We start from the raw sequence: 16331 nt of genomic DNA on the forward strand, positions 1-16331 counted from the left end.
TTCCTGTCCATTTCTTTCCTATCTTTGAATGAATAATGAAACTGACCCCCATCCTGCAGGAATCAATTAACACACCTAAAAAGTTGAGGCTATCCAGAAGAGTTTCAGGAGCAGGACCATACCTCAACCTCCTAACCCTCTCCCCTCTTCCATTCTCGTTTTCCGCCAGCCTTCTTTTCCCTCTCCTTCCTCCTTTACATAGGGTCCTGAAGGTGCCCATCATGCCAGGTTGCTGCAACATATCCTTACTCTAAAACTTCCCTACATAGAAACTAAGACCCAAGAATCCTTTGACCACTCATGTTGCTTCTCATTGATGGTGTGGTCCTCACTAGTGACAGGGACTCATGGGATATTTAGGAGCTACCACTGTCCTCATCGACACAGCAGATCAGGGAATAACTTTGGGGAGAAAGTCGTTCATAGTCCCAACACAGATTAACTAGTTAACTCAGAACCGATTTAGAATAGAGGAACAATGAAATAACAGAGATGATGATTCAGTCAATTTTCAGACCAACAATGAAGTGATATAAATACACACAGCAGCATTTAATGCAATGGAAACACAACCTTTAGCAGCCTCGACATTAAATCATTTCTATCTATGGACAGTTTTCATTGTATTTGCTGTATAATAGGAGGCAGCATTTCCATGCTTGTCAATTGACTGCAGAATGAAGAGTGAAGGTACAATGACAAGAAAAAAACACAATGTGTGAGAATGAATCATAAATGAAAGTTAATTAAGGGAAACAGAATTAACAATGGGATGTTTTGAATATGACACAATGCTAATTAGTCAGGAGCCTTTAAACTACTTATGTTCATAAAATTATGTGAATATGTAAAATACATAAAGTATTACGATTATATAGACCATCGCCACATTCACGCATATGTATTCTTATACAATGTACAATATTAATTAAATTGTTTAAAGATCAATCAACAAAACACATCAAATAACTGCTTATAAATCACTTGTACAGTATATAGGACATGTGAATATTCATCATGTCTTTGATTATTGTTGAAGGTCTCTACCATGTAATGGAAGCATGTATTTTTTGCTTTGATATCATATGTATGACCTGCTTTTGAAAATCCACGCTAGTGGTAGCGGAGTGGAGAGTTATTGTTCCTGTTTCTGGTTTGACTCGAAGAGAAAAAAACTAAAGAGAATTAGTCTTTACACATGGTTGTATATTCAATCGCCTGCAGAGCAACCAGCAGAGGGATAAAAATGACTTCTGTTTAAATGTTGTGGTTAAACAACACCAGTTATATGTGAGTAATGAGGCGTACCACAGAAACACAGAGCTGTTGCAGCTCAGCTTTAGGTGACACGGTGCAGAAGAAAAACAAATCTGCACTCATAGAGATGATGAGGACAAGGAATCAAGGCTAAAGGGAGGGATGATGTCACTGGGTCGATTATATGTCAGAAAGTTAACAAGGGGGGGAGAGGAGAAATGAGATTATATAAATATTAAATCACTCTGTAATGGTGCAGTGTTATCAGTGTGCCACACCACCACTAATGAGTGTCAGTAAACCCACTAACTTCCAACTCCACAGCAGAATACGCTGTTTGCACACTGCCTCTGCAAATAGACCCACTTCAGATCACAGCATCATCCCAGTGATGGCATTTCAAGAGAGTGGTTATTATCACAGCCCCGGCTCTCTGATATAAAAACACGAGAAACGCATTTGACTTTAACCAGTTATGTGAGCACAATGTTGGAGCCATGAAATTAAAACACCAATCAACCCAAATGAGGAATATGGCGTGTGTTCATTCTGACTTTCACTCAGAGAAATGAGCAGAGATCTAGAGTGTTGAAAACCATCAAATCACAAAAATTAGAGACAATAAAAAAGTCAGTAAGATGCTCGGTAAGAGCTGCAGGAGAGGGAGAGGGGGGGCTGCAGAGTCTGAGCCACACATCATTTGTGTAATTTACTTTGACTCACAACGTAATGAAAAGGAAGAGAGAAACGGAACTGAAACAGTCGGAGCAAAACTTACACTCTCAAAACGTCTGGGTTGTGTGGGGCTGCGATCGTGACGTAGTCCAGAATGAATTGTGGGGCGTGTGTAGCTGTAGAGCAAAATGTAAGAATTAAAAAAACATTTGAATGATTTTATATTGTTCCATCAGAATAGATTTGGACAATGTCAATGATTTTGAGTTATCCTTGAGGTAAGTACTTCACATCAAGCACCCTGTGGCAATAAATGTTATATTCAACAGTGCACATCAACAAATAACAAATCACATTTACAACATCCATAAGAAAAGACAGTGTCTAACAAAATGGAGTATCAAAGTATTTATACAAAAAAGAAAATGTCAGACAGAGACGAGGAGGGGAGGAGAGAGCAGTGACGACACGACAGAGGTGTGGTCAGTAATAGTTTAGTGAGTAGGTGTATTATACCTCAACAACTGGAGCCTGGCTCTGCAATCCTAATGCATTAGCAGGTTGCCACACAAAAGGGAACAATCTTCCTTCCTTCCAGAAAAGACAAGGAACATAGAAGTATATTTTTTTCATTCCAATTATGAAAAATAATTGATGCCAAAATCAAATGTAGCACTTTTGTCCAGAAGCAGGTGTAAATTATTATTTTAGCTGTTTAGCTCCATTCACGGCAATTCATTCTGGACTACCTTGCAGCCGGCCCTCTTGGTCGATCACAGCCGGGATGCAGAGGGATTAATAGGAAGTGGACAGTGGCTCAGTGAAGACAACCTCTGTCAACTCTGTTAGGGCAGCAACTGGTGTTAATGGAGTAAATGGAGAACACAATAACTCAAAGGTGAAGGCAGGTAATGGTAGTATCATGTTTTCATAGTAAGACAAGGCAAGTTTATTTGTGAAGGACATTTCAACAACATTTCAAAGTGGTTAACTTAAAATATAAAAGGCATCGTGACAAATTGTAAAAGCAACATAAGATGAAACAAAAAAGAAATGAAAAGAGTTAGACCATGAAAAAATAAAAGAGGTGATATAAATGAGTGAGAATAACAGAGCAGTGTAAGAAAGGGTAATTATTTGATTCAACAAAAGGCAGCGGCAAATTGGAAAGTCTTCAGCAATGATTTAAAAGAACTAAGAGCTGCAGCAGACCCGCAGTTCTCTGGGAGCTTGTTCCACAAATGTGGAGCACAGAAACTAAACACTGTTTAATATTGACCCTTGGGACAGAAAGCAGACATGTTCCAGACGACCTGATGGGTTTGGATGGTGTATAATGTAGCATGCTGTCAGAAATATATTTACATTCAGTGCTTTTTAAACCAACGGCAGGATTTAAGTAAATTCTTTAACAAACAGGAAGCCAGTGTGAAGATCTCAGAACTGGAGTAAAGAACAACCGATGAATGAAATCTAGTAACAGATACACATCTTCAGAATTTCCTGTCTTAAAAAGTAGAAAAAGTTGTATTATATAAATTCCAGCTGCCAAAAGATGTAAGCAGAAGGCCAATGTTGGCGGTTCGTGGCAGGAGTTGGAATATTTTAAAATCTTACACAGATTAGTGTCAATTCATGTCGCCCAAAACAAATATGTGGCTATTCACGTCTTTGTATTGATTTTGTGTCACACTGCCCAGTGCTGTGGAAATTAAAACGTGAGGTGTCTGATGATGGGATGAGTGTGAGTCTGTTGTGTGGACGGGGACCGACACTGATGTCGCTCGAATGACTCTCTAACAAGAGCAGTTTAGAAAATACATGAGACCACATCCTTTACCTGATGAACAGAGAGCAGAGTGAGGCTGCGGCTCCATCAGCTGCTCTGTACAATTCAGTGTTAGCAGCATATTCAGTTATAAAACCTGACGTGCAGCAGTGAAGTGCTGCAGAAAACTGGTTTCATGCAAACCATCAAACAATTTCATCTAATTATAAATGGAGGAAACTTCAGATTCTGATCCATTTCAAACTTTGCACTGCTGAAGTCGACTGTGAGATCCTTGACAAATACATACATACATAAAATGACTGTCAGTTTAAGCTGTGGAAGTCGTCGTACATCAGTTGGCAAAGATGGATGCATCACTGGGGTCAAATTTTGTATTCTCCCGGAAAAACCAGCTCATCTGAAGTGTGTGTTTTATTCAAACACAAGCTCTGTAAATTGGAGACGGCTTTTCACAGCAACACAACAGCTATGCTCAGTCAATTAAAACTAAAATCAAGATGCAGCCAGAAACGGAACTGGACAGAAACTCCTTGAAATTCCTACCCCAACACAGGGCATAACAGGTTACAAATATTTTCCTTTCTCTGTTCTTTTCTGGCTCAAATTAATGTTGTAGACTTTTGTGAAATGTTGGAAACTCAATGCAGCATAATAAAAGAGCCTTGCAGTAAATCCTCTCTTAGTGAAGATTATAATGTTCAGTTTTTAATTAATCTGTTTAGATGGTCAAAACATTTTTAATACAAGATTTAAGATTTGCAAATGATTCTTAAAACATTATAGATCATTAAAGACCCTTTGATTGCAAATATCTGCTGTCACTGACAGTGTGTTATGACTTTAAACAAGCAGAGGATTGGTTCATTTAAAGTCTTTCCAGCTAAATTTAGGCTCAATTTCCCCTTAATCTGACAAACGTATTAAAACATATGAATATCTGACGTTTCTACATACTCCATGTCTCCAGCGTTTAACCCTCACATTCTTAAATAATGAGCTGCTTCCTTTACAGATGTCACATTTCTTGCTAGATTCAACTTTTGATATCATCCCTAACAGAGAAAAATGTATCTTTACTCCCAACTCTTTTTGTATTATCTATGTCAAGGCAATCTGTTCACACTGGCTGTGTGGTAAAAGCATATAGGCTGTATATAAAGATGGACAACATGTCTTCACTTCATCCCACTATCCAGAAATAAAGCCAAAATATTCTAGATATGATGATGACATTCCTAAATGGCAGCCTACTTTTGTGGAGCAGAGAATGGTATAACTCTAATTTCAATAAAAATACTAAGAGCCATATCACATTTCTACATCTTGTACAGCTATTTTTAGGAAAATGAATGTATTCATATGCATAGTGAAGTGTTATTCACAGCTTCTTAGCTTTTGTGTGTGTGTGTGTGTGTGTGTGTGTGTGTGTGTGTGTGTGTGTGTCATCCCGCAGTGCAAACACATACAGGTTAGGTTAATTAGAAAACTCAACAGAAGGTGAAGCACAGTGCCCTCTCACTCACTGCATTCTCCTCACACTCCTTCTGAGACCTTGAACACAATGAGCTTGTGTAAAGCCTGAAAGGGTGGAAAATAAGCACGGCTAAAATATTAACGCTCCATCACAGAATCCATGGCACATGCCCACCAGTATATAAAGAAATCATTTTCACAATATGAAGGTTTTCCATTTTCCTCCTCCTGAAAAACTGCTGCTGGGATAAGCTTGCATGCAGACACACATATTTACAACGGTAGGGTGGGTGTCAGTGCAAGCAAAAAGTCATTTGGAGACTATAAATATTAAAGCTAAAAGGAACAGCATGATGATTAAACCCTCACCACTGCTTCACTCTTTTCATTTTCGCCTTGTTCAACAGGTCTTACAGTGGGTGAGTGATTAATTCTCCACCCAGGTGAATCCCCGGAGACTAACAGTTTGCTGCGATTGCATTTGTTTCACACGTCCCACGCTCTTGTGCTGGAATAACTCAACATCTGCAAAGTCGAGACAGAGAAACTCCCACAGAGAACAGGTGAGAGTTAAAGATCTCATCGTCCAGCAGCTTATCTTTTCATTTTTTGCCTCAATAGCAGACTGTGGAGGTGGCAGCGTTGGCACTATTGTCAAGACTGATATGTTTTAACAAGTGGTGGGTGAATTGTCCTGAACAGATATTCAGATATTGCAGTCTGTTTCTGTGCGGGCTCCGCTCTGCAGTTAACATGTAACTGGCAAAACTACACAACTGAGCTCATTTCACAGAGGACTCAGCTGCATGTTTTAGAATCTGTTTCTTTAAGTTTTGCATGGAGTTCATTCGACATGCATCATCACTGAACCATAATAGAAGTGGATTTTAGGGGGACTGCTGGGTCTTGGTGAAAGTATGTTCTCTATTGTGTGCCATTCAAGATGAAAGTGATTTTAAAGGTCACAGATCGTTTGCAGATGATATTTCAAAGTCTGGCTTTATTTAAATCTAAATGCAATTAATTTCAAGTTACTGTTGGAGGATGTCTGCTTTTCATAGAAAAATTATCAAACTAGTCTTTTAAAAGGCAACATAAAGTGGATTTGTTGCTTTCTTTGGTGACAAGTTAGAATGGGAGGGCTGTGAATGAATCACGACACTGTGACTTTGCTGAAGAGAAAACGGTTTATGACTTTATATTTGTTGAAAGTTCTTAAAAAAAAAAGGAACACAGTGTTCCCAAACAAGGCAACTTCTTTAAAAATCAAAAGTAGAAGCTGTTGTAAATATGTAACATAATGACAAGGTAAAAACATCTTTCTGCACCACAAATCATCTAAGGTGCAGTCAAACACCAGAGAACAGTTACAGTAATGATAGAACATTATGATAATAAACTTAATATTTTAGACTTGTAGCAGTGAACGACAAGATAAAATCTGCCACTAGAGATGCTGGTGTAGACGTAGACCAACTCCTGTGTTTTCTTCCCTTTCTCCAATAGAGTTAAGTTCACAGGTTTTTAGGACAGTACTTTTTCTCAAACTTGGGGACGTCAAACTTCCTGAGGCAGCCTTTGTAGTTCATGTAGCGGATCTTTCCGAAAACAGGTCTCTCTGCCCAGCCCTGGTCGTGGATGCCACAGATAGACCACATACACCCTTTAGGAGAAACATCTAGATGTGAGGACAACAATGCAGTCTATCCGTGTCTGACTTGCTATATTTCATTTAGGAGCTTACCAACAAAACCATTAGGGTCCTGGCCATCCAGCTCATAGCGATCATTTAGATAAAGGGCGATAGAGAGCGCCTCCTCTGGTGACGATGTCCACTCCAGAATCTTTTTGGCCCAGTACATCCTCAAGAATCCATGCATCTTCCCTTCAGTGACCATCTGGTACTAAAAGAGACGTGTAAAAGCAAGCAGTTAGAAACAAAGCACAAGACAGACAAACACTGAGTCCTGGTCAGTCTCAGTGTTTCACCTGAGCTCCATTCCAGAGTTTGTCGTGTGTCTGTGCTTTCTCCAGCTGCTCCCGTGTGTAGAAATACGGCCTCTCGTCTTTTGCGTGGTCCTTCAAGGTCTTCTGAGCCCATTCATATGCACCTGCGAAACACAAGCACACAATACATCATTTCCAGAAACAATGAAAACAGAAAGACAAAGCTGAATCATTTCAAAAGCTCAGTACAAGCCTGTAATTTGGAAAAGTAATTCAGATTGTGAGCTGATGACTCATTTGGTTGATGCCACTTATGGGACACTTGTTACAGCACAGTGAACTGATTCATTTTCCACTGACCCTCCACCCTGTCATATTTCTTGTTGTAGAAGCAGAAGTTGTCCGTCAGCTCCCTACGCACCACCAGCTCCTCGATGAAGGAGGAGATGTTCTGACCTGCCTTTTTCCCACTGCTCTCAACCTGCAACGCCACGCGCTGAGCCGAGATGTGGCCTGAAGATGGAAAAGAAAAGAGGAATTTAAAGATGAGATTAAATGAGAATGCAAACAGAAGAGACTTTCTTCCCCGGTTTAGTGCTGAGGAATATTTAAAACAAACATTATGTGATCTATGTGTCACTACTGTTCACTTTGAACTCGGCTGAGGATCTGCAATATCTCAGCTACTTTGACAACAAGCTCCAGTAAAGAAGGACTCAGATTCACCGATGCCTCTTGGATAAAAGTAGTGAATGTCTAATATTTCCTTACAAACCAGCGATCAGTATAATCAATATCTTGAGTAATGAAGTGAATGGCACAGTGGTTAATGGAACCTAGAGTTGTTTGAAGGTCATCATCCAGTGTGGATAGTATAATGTTTCATCTGTTTCTAGTGGTTGATTAGGTTGCAAACATAAAGGAGGTAAGTGATATTGTAGTAGGTTAAAAAAAAACGGTCGCACATGGTTTTGCAAAAACCCAATCGTACATTTTCCCCATAACATTTATTACACTTGTGCCCACTCTTTTTCTTTTCATTGTACTAGTGCAGTGCCCGCTCTGAACCAGCCTGTGTGGAATGGGCTGTTGGCTTAGTCTTCTGTGATGCTGGCTGCAGCTTTGTCTCTGACATTGTAAAAGTCAACTGCAATAACTGAGCTGCCACAGAACCGTGCCGCTGCACACAGTGCAGTTCACCTGTTTATTTGAGCTCAACTTAGTCCATTGCCTTTTTTAAATATTTTGATTCTCTTGTCTAACCTGCCTGCTGCTAGAACAACTGAGTCTACCCAGTGTGCGGGTCATTAAAATCTTATCTTATCTTATCTGTTACACAGAGCCCCTAGCAGGAGAATTAATTGTCGAGAACATGATGTTGTCGTGACCACCAACGTCATTAATGAGTCTCAACTGCAGCTGGTTGCCTGTTTATTAATATTGAACATATCACGTGTGCAGATCGCACCAAATTCAACACTGCACTTTCGTGGGCCCTTAACAATGCACATGCCGTGTGTGAAGACGATAAGATGAACAGTTCTCAAGATCAATAAGCAACAAGCAAGACATTTCTGAATTGGAAGACTAGATTACTGACCGAAGCGGAGCCAGGGGGAGAGCTGGCTGAGGGCGTTGACATTTGGGTCGTTGCGTTGGTTGTCATACAGTTTGAGGCGTACATCAATGAAGGACTCCAACATGGCCAACCCCGCCTTGGTGCCAGGCTTGGCCCACTCCGGCTCCCCGACCTCTCTGTCAACCGACAGCGAGGCCAGAGTTTTCTCCCACTTTATTGGCTGCGAGGTGAAGAGGGGAGGAAACAGAAACAGTCAGCTGAAGGCATGGCGGTCAGTGGTGAGCTTAAATATCCACTGAGTTGTTACAGTGAAATGCAAACTTGTAAAGCAGAGAAAGTTCGGAATCTTTCCCATCAAATTATGAGAAGACTAAAGCAAGTGATTGGCTCATCCATCACAGCACAGCAGTGAAAGCATGCACACTGTATCTTTTATATCTGGTACTGAGACAGAGTGTAAAACTTCTCAGAGTCGTAAAAGAAACAACTGGTTACGTTCACTCATCAATAAACACTGTGCAGAGTAGAGTAGAGCTCAAAGTGGAAAGAAGTGTTTTATTTCAGAAGTCTGACTCCTTCAGTAGACTCTCTTCACATTTTATTGATCTTAGTTAACACTTCAAAAGCAAAGAATATTTTCAGGACGAGACAAACTATGATTTTGCGTCTTCTCTACCTTTCAATAACACCTTAACTGTGATCCACTTCGGCGTTACTGCAGCACTTACTTTAGCAGTTCTTGTAGCAGTGACGGGATGTTTCTCTACCGGAGGAAAATCAGTGAGGAAATCAGGCAGAAGTTTGGTGATTTTTCCTCTGATCGTCCTGGCAGAGTATTCCTGTTTAGGTGATGCTTCCCAGCAGGGAACAACGTTATGGGCGTCAACCTATAAAAAGGACAATGAGGTGTTAAATTCTTGACTATAAGGAAACAATCGGGAAACACAGAATGCAGAGCAGCCGATCAGCAAACTCTGTCTGTAAATCACATCTTTGAGGTTTTTTTACCTGTTTGAAGAGGGTGTCCTTTGGAAGCTTCTTTTTGATGTCCTCTAACCACTCTTGAGGTTCTCTGAGAGGGGAGAAGTCTGTCACCACCGCCCCCAGGCTGCGGTCAGACACAAACCCGGGGAGAACGTCCCCTGCTGCACCGTGGAGTAGGTGGAACTGGATGTCTAAGGCTTTACATTCCTGGATGGTAAGAGTAGAACAACAGAGTTAGGGCTAGTGGACGAAGTTTAGTTTAACAATGTGGATCACATACCAGTGAAGAAAGCAACATTTATGCATGTTCACACTCTTCCCCTCAGTGTTTAGGAGGTGACCACTGTGACTAAGCTGTTTATCGAGATTTAAAGTTGTTTTTGTTTATTTAACTCAAGATGAAACTGTTTTTATTTTGTACTTGTAAAAGCAATGTTCACACATAATCAAAAAATTGTAGTGTGGAAAATAAACCTGCATGAGATTTGAGTTTGTACATGTCACAAAGTTTTGTCATTGACTTTAATTCAAGCCAACATTATTCAATCTAACACTTTAAGTGATCAATTAATCATTTATTCTATTAAGCCAGGGCTACATCCTCAAGTTGCTTGTTGAGTGTGGTCAACAGTGTAAAACGTGAGAGAATTTTGCTTCATAACTTACTTCAACTATAAGCAAATTCTAAAAAGTGGATTGAATTGTTTATTTTCTATTAATGTTCAAATGAAATTTTTGAAATTTAAAATGCCAATCTCCATTTACCAGATCGTAATTCCAGTAGTAGATTCCTTAAAACCCTAAATGTTGACTTAATAGCTAGAAGAAAAAAAATAAGAAAAATACATATGAAGAGTCTAAAAGTGTTTGATTGTTTTACTTATTTGAATAAAAATGATGCACTTTGACTTTCCTATCAATCAAAACATATTAATTAACTGACTAGTGCACTAATAGAATTACTGCATGTAATCTGTGCATCCAAACGAAATCTTTCAGTCACCTCTGCGACTTCTTTCAGTCCGTTCAGCAGGAAGCTGTAATGCCTCAGAGTAGACAGTTCTGACTTTGGGACGAACAAGCAGAAGCAAACATGCAGAGGAAGGTTTTTCTTCACAGCAAGTTTCTGTGCGTGGATCAGAGCCCAGTTATCTGAAACACAAGAGGACACACACATTAGACACATGAAGAGAAGGAAAGGAAAATGGCTCAGTGCTGGTTGTGGAGGTGTTTACCTTGTACTCTTTGGTCTCTAGACATCCAGTACAGGACTCCCTCTGAGTCCTGCTTCATATTCTCAGTGTCAGATATAAATCGAAGACGCTTCTTGTTGAAATTAGCCCCCTTCACCATTGACCTCTGCTTCATGAGCAGGTCCTGCAGCCAGCCCTCAGGCTTCTGCTGCTGCTGCTTCTCCTCCTGCTTCATGGGGACCACCTTCTGCTGCTTGGATGCGGGCCCTTTACTGGCAGGAGCGGCCTTCCGTTTCTTATCTGACATGGTGCAAACACTGGTGAACGAACAGGTGAAGAGAAGAGGAGTTGGTGATCTCTGGTTTCTGAGCGTCAGGAGTCGCCTTGGTGCAGAGGAAGATCTGCGAGGGACCACCGAGAAAGTGGTGAAAATCACAACTCATAGCAAAACAAACATGAGGGGTAACTATGAGGATTAGATACACGAAGAAGCGTCCACAAATTAAACACAACAAACCGGGAGCACGACGACGCTGCACAAACTCCTCTAGCGAGAACTCACCTCCAGCTGTAGAACATGCAGCGGATGAATCCAGATGTTCTTCTATCAGCGTGTAGCCGGAAAACTAACTTCACTCTCAGTGTGAACCACCACACAGCGAGACGCTGACTGCAACACACGTCTGCAGACAATACCGACACGCGCCCGCCAGTGTTTGGGGTTTTGTAACACGGCGTTGTCGATGAGTAGAACTGCGTTGCCCACAATGCTTTGCGTCTGCGGCGCATGCGCCGCGCCGTTCAGCAGGTCCGGAGGAGGAGGTTTCCCGGTGTGACGTGAGGAGACGGAGCGTTAGCTGGACTCTGCAGCTGTGACAGTCGGTCTCCTCACTCCCGGGGTGTTTAACAGGGGTGTTAAATATGAACAACAGCGGCTTCGCGGCGGGCCGGGAGAGGAAACCAGCGGTGCCCGATAAAGTCGACATGTCGCTGGGTAAGATCCTCAGCGGGCAGCCGTCACGGTACCAAAATACAGCACGGGCTAATGCTAGCTCACGGCGCTCAGTGATGGGAGGGCGTCTGAAGCTAGCAGGCTAAGTGGGTCTCAGTCAGACGCCATTGTTTACTCAGCCCCTGTGATTATTTTTAACAGATGACATCATTCGCCTGAACAAGAAGGAGCAGCAGCAGCTGAGGAGGAGACAGGCCACAGGCACCCGGAGACCAGTGAAGAAGAAAGGCCGTTTACCACAGGTGTCACCGCGGGCTGCTGCAGCCGTGGGACCCGTTCAGAGAGGTGGGTGTGTGTGTGCGCGTGCATGTGTGCGCGTGTAACCTTTACTTCCCTTCTAACCTGCCCGGTACGCGTGAAATGCAGCTAATATTATCTCTACCAGGAGGTGGCGCACCCCGAGGAGCAGCAGCTAAATTAAGAAACCGGAGGATCCCTCCCCTGCAGGGGCTACGGCGGGGTCAGGGGGTCATCACAGGACTGGCCGCCAGGAGGCCCACTGCCCTGCTCAAACGAGTGGGCACCCTGAACAGAGCAGCGATCAACCAGGTAATGGAGGACACACTGCAGGACATCTCCATGCCGTGTGTGTGTGTGTGTGTGTGTGTGTGTGTGTGTGTGTATATATGATCTTCTTGCTTAGAATTGAGATCACTGTTCTCTTATCATCAGCACAGTTTTCTGCTAGATTGATTCATTTGTTGTTTATATTTGTTTCTCCTTAACACAAACCTCCTCTCCCGTCTCTCACACATGCTCTATTTCACTGCTGGTTTTCTGCTCCTCTGCATCATGTGGGGTGACACTGTGTTGTCAATGATTGAGGCAGAAAGCACAGATAATGCAGGTGTATGGGGCACTTCAGATTACTTTGGAGAAAGTTTGAGTGCTTGTTTTGATACAGCTGATGTCCCTCATTAAAATGCAACAGAATGGTTGTCAATTAGAGAAATGAGAACACGGTTTTAATACAATAAATCGTGCAGCCCTGCAGGAAACTGTAGTTATTTTGTACAATGTTACAACTTTCTAAAGCAAGTGTTTTTTCACATTGTGCTACTGGCCACTGAGTCACTGTCTCTTGAATAAAATGTTTAATAGAAAAATAATTTATAGATTTCTTAACCCTTAGCCCCGCTAGTTAAGTTGAATAAACAGTCCATCTCCTCCTGTTAAAAATGTAACTTTGTTTAGAAAGCACAAGGCACAAAAAACCCAAAAGAAGAAAATGAGAAGAAGCTAAACTAAAGAAGAATTATTAAAAAATCCAGTCTCCAGTGAGACTTAATCTATGTGAGACTGATACTGAAGCTTAAACAAAGACTGCAACTTCAAGTACCTGCACTGACAAAGAAAGATTCAAAGAAGACAGAGCACAAATAGTTTTCAAAAAACTTTTTTTGTTACCTTGGCAACAAAACCCCTCTTGGCCTGCAGAGACTAAAAGCGAGACAAAACAAACTGTACTTTTCCTGCTGTAATGACCTGGCTCTGCCTGACCATCGCACGCCCCGAGGCAGCGGCCACATCCTGTTACCTGGCAACAAGACATTATCTCTTGCTCCAGACCATCTTAGAAATGTAGCAGTTTTTTTCCCCAATCACTCACGAATTGTTCTAATAACAATGTATTGAAGACCATCCGCTGCATGTCCTCTTTCAGAAAACAAGACAGAAAACAAGGCCCTTCATTCAACGCACTGAAACTCCGTACAGGAAGCCGGAGGTTCAGAGGCGGCCGTACAGGCAGCCTGATCCACAGAGAGGCCAGAATACAACATCAGTCAGGAGACCATTTCAGCTGCGACGAAGGTGAGAGCCCTTTTGTAACAACTCATACACTCAAATGGTGCACATGTGTACTAATGTATGATTCTTTATTAATGCATGGAGACTTGGGGGGGTGCTGTAAGAACCCAAATTATGGCCCAAAATATATTGTTAAGCGGTGGAATGTGGAAAGCAGTTGGATTTTGAACTTCTTCAGAGTAGTGAATTATGTGTTCAACTGTACAGTTTTCTCTGCTGTATTTCAACTCCTTTTTGTTCCTCTCATGCAGACCCCTGCCACCTGTCCAGCAGACTCGGAGGGAAGCACGCCAGGCCACATTTCTTGTTCGCAGGGGACTCAAGGCACGTGATATTTATTTATGGATTTACGGACCATTGATAAATATATTTTTAGAAAATGTTCTGTTTGTATATGTATTTATAATGTTTATCTGTGTACTTACAGACTTACTTACCACTGTGTATATTCTTCATGTCCCCCGGCAGGTACAAGCTCAGGTGCAAAAGCCAAGTCCTGGCTCTCCTCCAGTCAGAACTCGCCAGTGAGTACTTGTTGGCTTCAGCATGTTTTGGTTGTAGCAGCGACTCTGTTGTGTGTGCAGGGGGAGAGGAAATCACACTGCGGATGTGGAGAGGTGGGGTTGGGGGACCATTGTTTGCCATCTTAGGGTCAGTCTGTTGTGCTTGTGATAATGATACAGCATCATTTGTCCACCAGGTGGCGTACATCGACAGCCAGCAACGGGATCTTGACTGTTTCAATTGACAACCCCACAGCCAGGACTCAGCCTGAGTTAGTGTCACTCAACACAAACCCACTGGGTTTTCACATAGTTTAAGACATCATTTCCATAAATCCAGTTTTCTATTCATTATATGATTTACATGTCAGAATCTGACAAATGTTTGCACACAATTTGGTGGTTCCAGAAACTTAAATTACCTGTGAGGTAAAATAAAGAAGTTTATGGGAGCATCAACTGATGTGTCATCCCTTTTCTTGATCTTAGACACCCCCAGATTAAAAAAAGACTGTTTCTGCCACTTCTTCACAGGCCTCCCACTGCTTGGACCCTGCACCCCCCAACTGTCAGCCCTGTTCCGGTCAAGGTAGAAACACTGGAGAAGAAAATACCAAAAGGTGTTCCACTAGAATTTGACATCAACAGTGTCGGCAAACCGGTGAGAGCATCCTACGATATTGATTCTACATTGTTGAATACACAGTCGTAGGCTTACTGCAGGTTTCAACAAGTACATTTAAAACTTTAAGAACACAGTGAATGACATTGAACACCTATGACAAGTATGACAGATATGAAAGAATATTAAAGCCCCAGAATTACTTACATTTCCCCATAAATCTCTCAAACTACAGGCAGACAGTAGGTATAGTTTAGTTCCATAGATTTGTAGAATATCAGTTATGAGCTCAGTGTTGGTCTTGTTTGTAGTTTAATTAAAGTGTGCAAATATCTGTATCATTAAGAAAGAACTACAACATGGGTAGATATTACAAACTATACAGGCTGCCTAAATATTTCTACTAAAAAAAAATGTTAAAGCACAATGAAAGTAGCATTCAATGGACGTTAATATTATTAAGATCTGCCTAATCATACTTAAGAACATGTGATATTTAAAGTATTTAAGACATTTTAATGACTAAAATCCAGATGATTTCATTTGAGATATTTTATGTAAACTGCACCCTTGACGATTTTAACAGCATAATTAAACATTGTCTTGAAAACTTTGCTCAATAAAGTGTGGAAAACATTTTCTCACCCTTCTTCTTCCCAAAGCAAACGTCGATGACTTTGAATGAGCGATTCCGCATCATGAAAGATCGGCGCACCACGATGGCACAAAGCGGCAAAGGCAGCCGATTTGTCACGGTGGGTTAGTCAGCAAGAACACAGTGACTTCAGTAACACTTGGAAGCTCCTTTGTCCTGTTCAGGCCCACACAGTGAACCCCACCTGGCTGACGGCTCCGCCAAACGGTTTCTTGACTTTGCAAGTGGCGAGGGTGGGCAATCGATCATGGACCAACGTGCACAACTTCTCAATGGAAGAGTTCGTTTAAAACAAGGTCCCGTTCATTATTCATATCATTGTATGCAGCCGTTTGTATTGTGGACGTCCTACACTTGGAAGGAGAGATTCCCCCCCTTTGGACTCTGGACTGTCACGATTGTGAAGAGTAATTTTCTCAGAGGACTGTTATGTATTTGCGTGGGTGGCACGTATGTTCCCGTTTTCTTTTTTTTTTGAGAATAGTTTTGTAATGTTTCTTCAAATAAATGACTCTCTTTAAAATGTGATATTTGCCTGACATCAGTCTACAGCACACTGATGACGAACATGTTTTAGATCTCCATCTTCTCTTGTCATCAAACAAGCAGCTGCCTGTGAAGTATTAGCTCACCACCAACATGTTGATTTACAGACGTCGGGCGTTCACATGTACATATGAAGCATTTCACCTTTACACAAAACTCAGACACACTCTTTGCATTTGGCTCTGTCTCCTCATATGGGTTTTGTGTTTAAGCAGAGTAGAATGAGGATGCATTGAAATACAACAGGTTGTCAAGAGGAAGTTGAGCCACATTCAACAACAGTA

At 41.6% G+C, this 16331-nt stretch overlaps 2 protein-coding genes across 2 annotated transcripts; one reads left to right on the forward strand and one right to left on the reverse strand.

The window, feature by feature from the left end:
- Positions 1-6365: 6365 nt before the first annotated feature.
- On the reverse strand, positions 6366-11764 carry cpdp (CPD photolyase). The gene is made up of 10 exons (XM_020102706.2): positions 11463-11764; positions 10943-11301; positions 10711-10859; positions 9732-9914; positions 9452-9610; positions 8745-8943; positions 7505-7657; positions 7187-7308; positions 6942-7101; positions 6366-6860 (listed from the first exon to the last, which is right to left on the reverse strand). Exons 1-10 carry the CDS (start codon positions 11687-11689, stop codon positions 6712-6714), a joined length of 1860 nt encoding a protein of 619 aa, XP_019958265.2. The 5' UTR covers positions 11690-11764; the 3' UTR covers positions 6366-6711.
- Positions 11755-16029, forward strand: LOC109639595 (UAP56-interacting factor). The gene is made up of 9 exons (XM_020103152.2): positions 11755-11894; positions 12054-12197; positions 12298-12461; positions 13576-13724; positions 13973-14045; positions 14190-14245; positions 14422-14496; positions 14759-14885; positions 15509-16029. Exons 1-9 carry the CDS (start codon positions 11822-11824, stop codon positions 15608-15610), a joined length of 963 nt encoding a protein of 320 aa, XP_019958711.1. The 5' UTR covers positions 11755-11821; the 3' UTR covers positions 15611-16029.
- The last annotated feature ends 302 nt before the right edge of the window (positions 16030-16331 follow it).

The sequence above is a fragment of the Paralichthys olivaceus genome, chromosome 16 (genome assembly GCF_024713975.1).
Source record: "Paralichthys olivaceus isolate ysfri-2021 chromosome 16, ASM2471397v2, whole genome shotgun sequence".
In the NCBI taxonomy this organism is placed as follows: domain Eukaryota; kingdom Metazoa; phylum Chordata; class Actinopteri; order Pleuronectiformes; family Paralichthyidae; genus Paralichthys; species Paralichthys olivaceus.

Excerpts from the sequence above, each read along its gene's own strand:
- cpdp (XM_020102706.2), bottom strand. The coding sequence starts at position 11,689 with ATGCGCCGCAGACGCAAAGCATTGTGGGCAACGCAGTTCTACTCATCG. Across the intron at positions 9,611-9,731 it reads AGGACACCCTCTTCAAACAG|GTTGACGCCCATAACGTTGT; the intron begins GTAAAAAAACCT and ends TCCTTTTTATAG. Across the intron at positions 7,658-8,744 it reads CTCCCCCTGGCTCCGCTTCG|GCCACATCTCGGCTCAGCGC; the intron begins GTCAGTAATCTA and ends TTCCATCTTCAG.
- LOC109639595 (XM_020103152.2), top strand. The coding sequence starts at position 11,822 with ATGAACAACAGCGGCTTCGCGGCGGGCCGGGAGAGGAAACCAGCGGTG. Across the intron at positions 11,895-12,053 it reads TAAAGTCGACATGTCGCTGG|ATGACATCATTCGCCTGAAC; the intron begins GTAAGATCCTCA and ends TATTTTTAACAG. Across the intron at positions 13,725-13,972 it reads CCATTTCAGCTGCGACGAAG|ACCCCTGCCACCTGTCCAGC; the intron begins GTGAGAGCCCTT and ends CCTCTCATGCAG.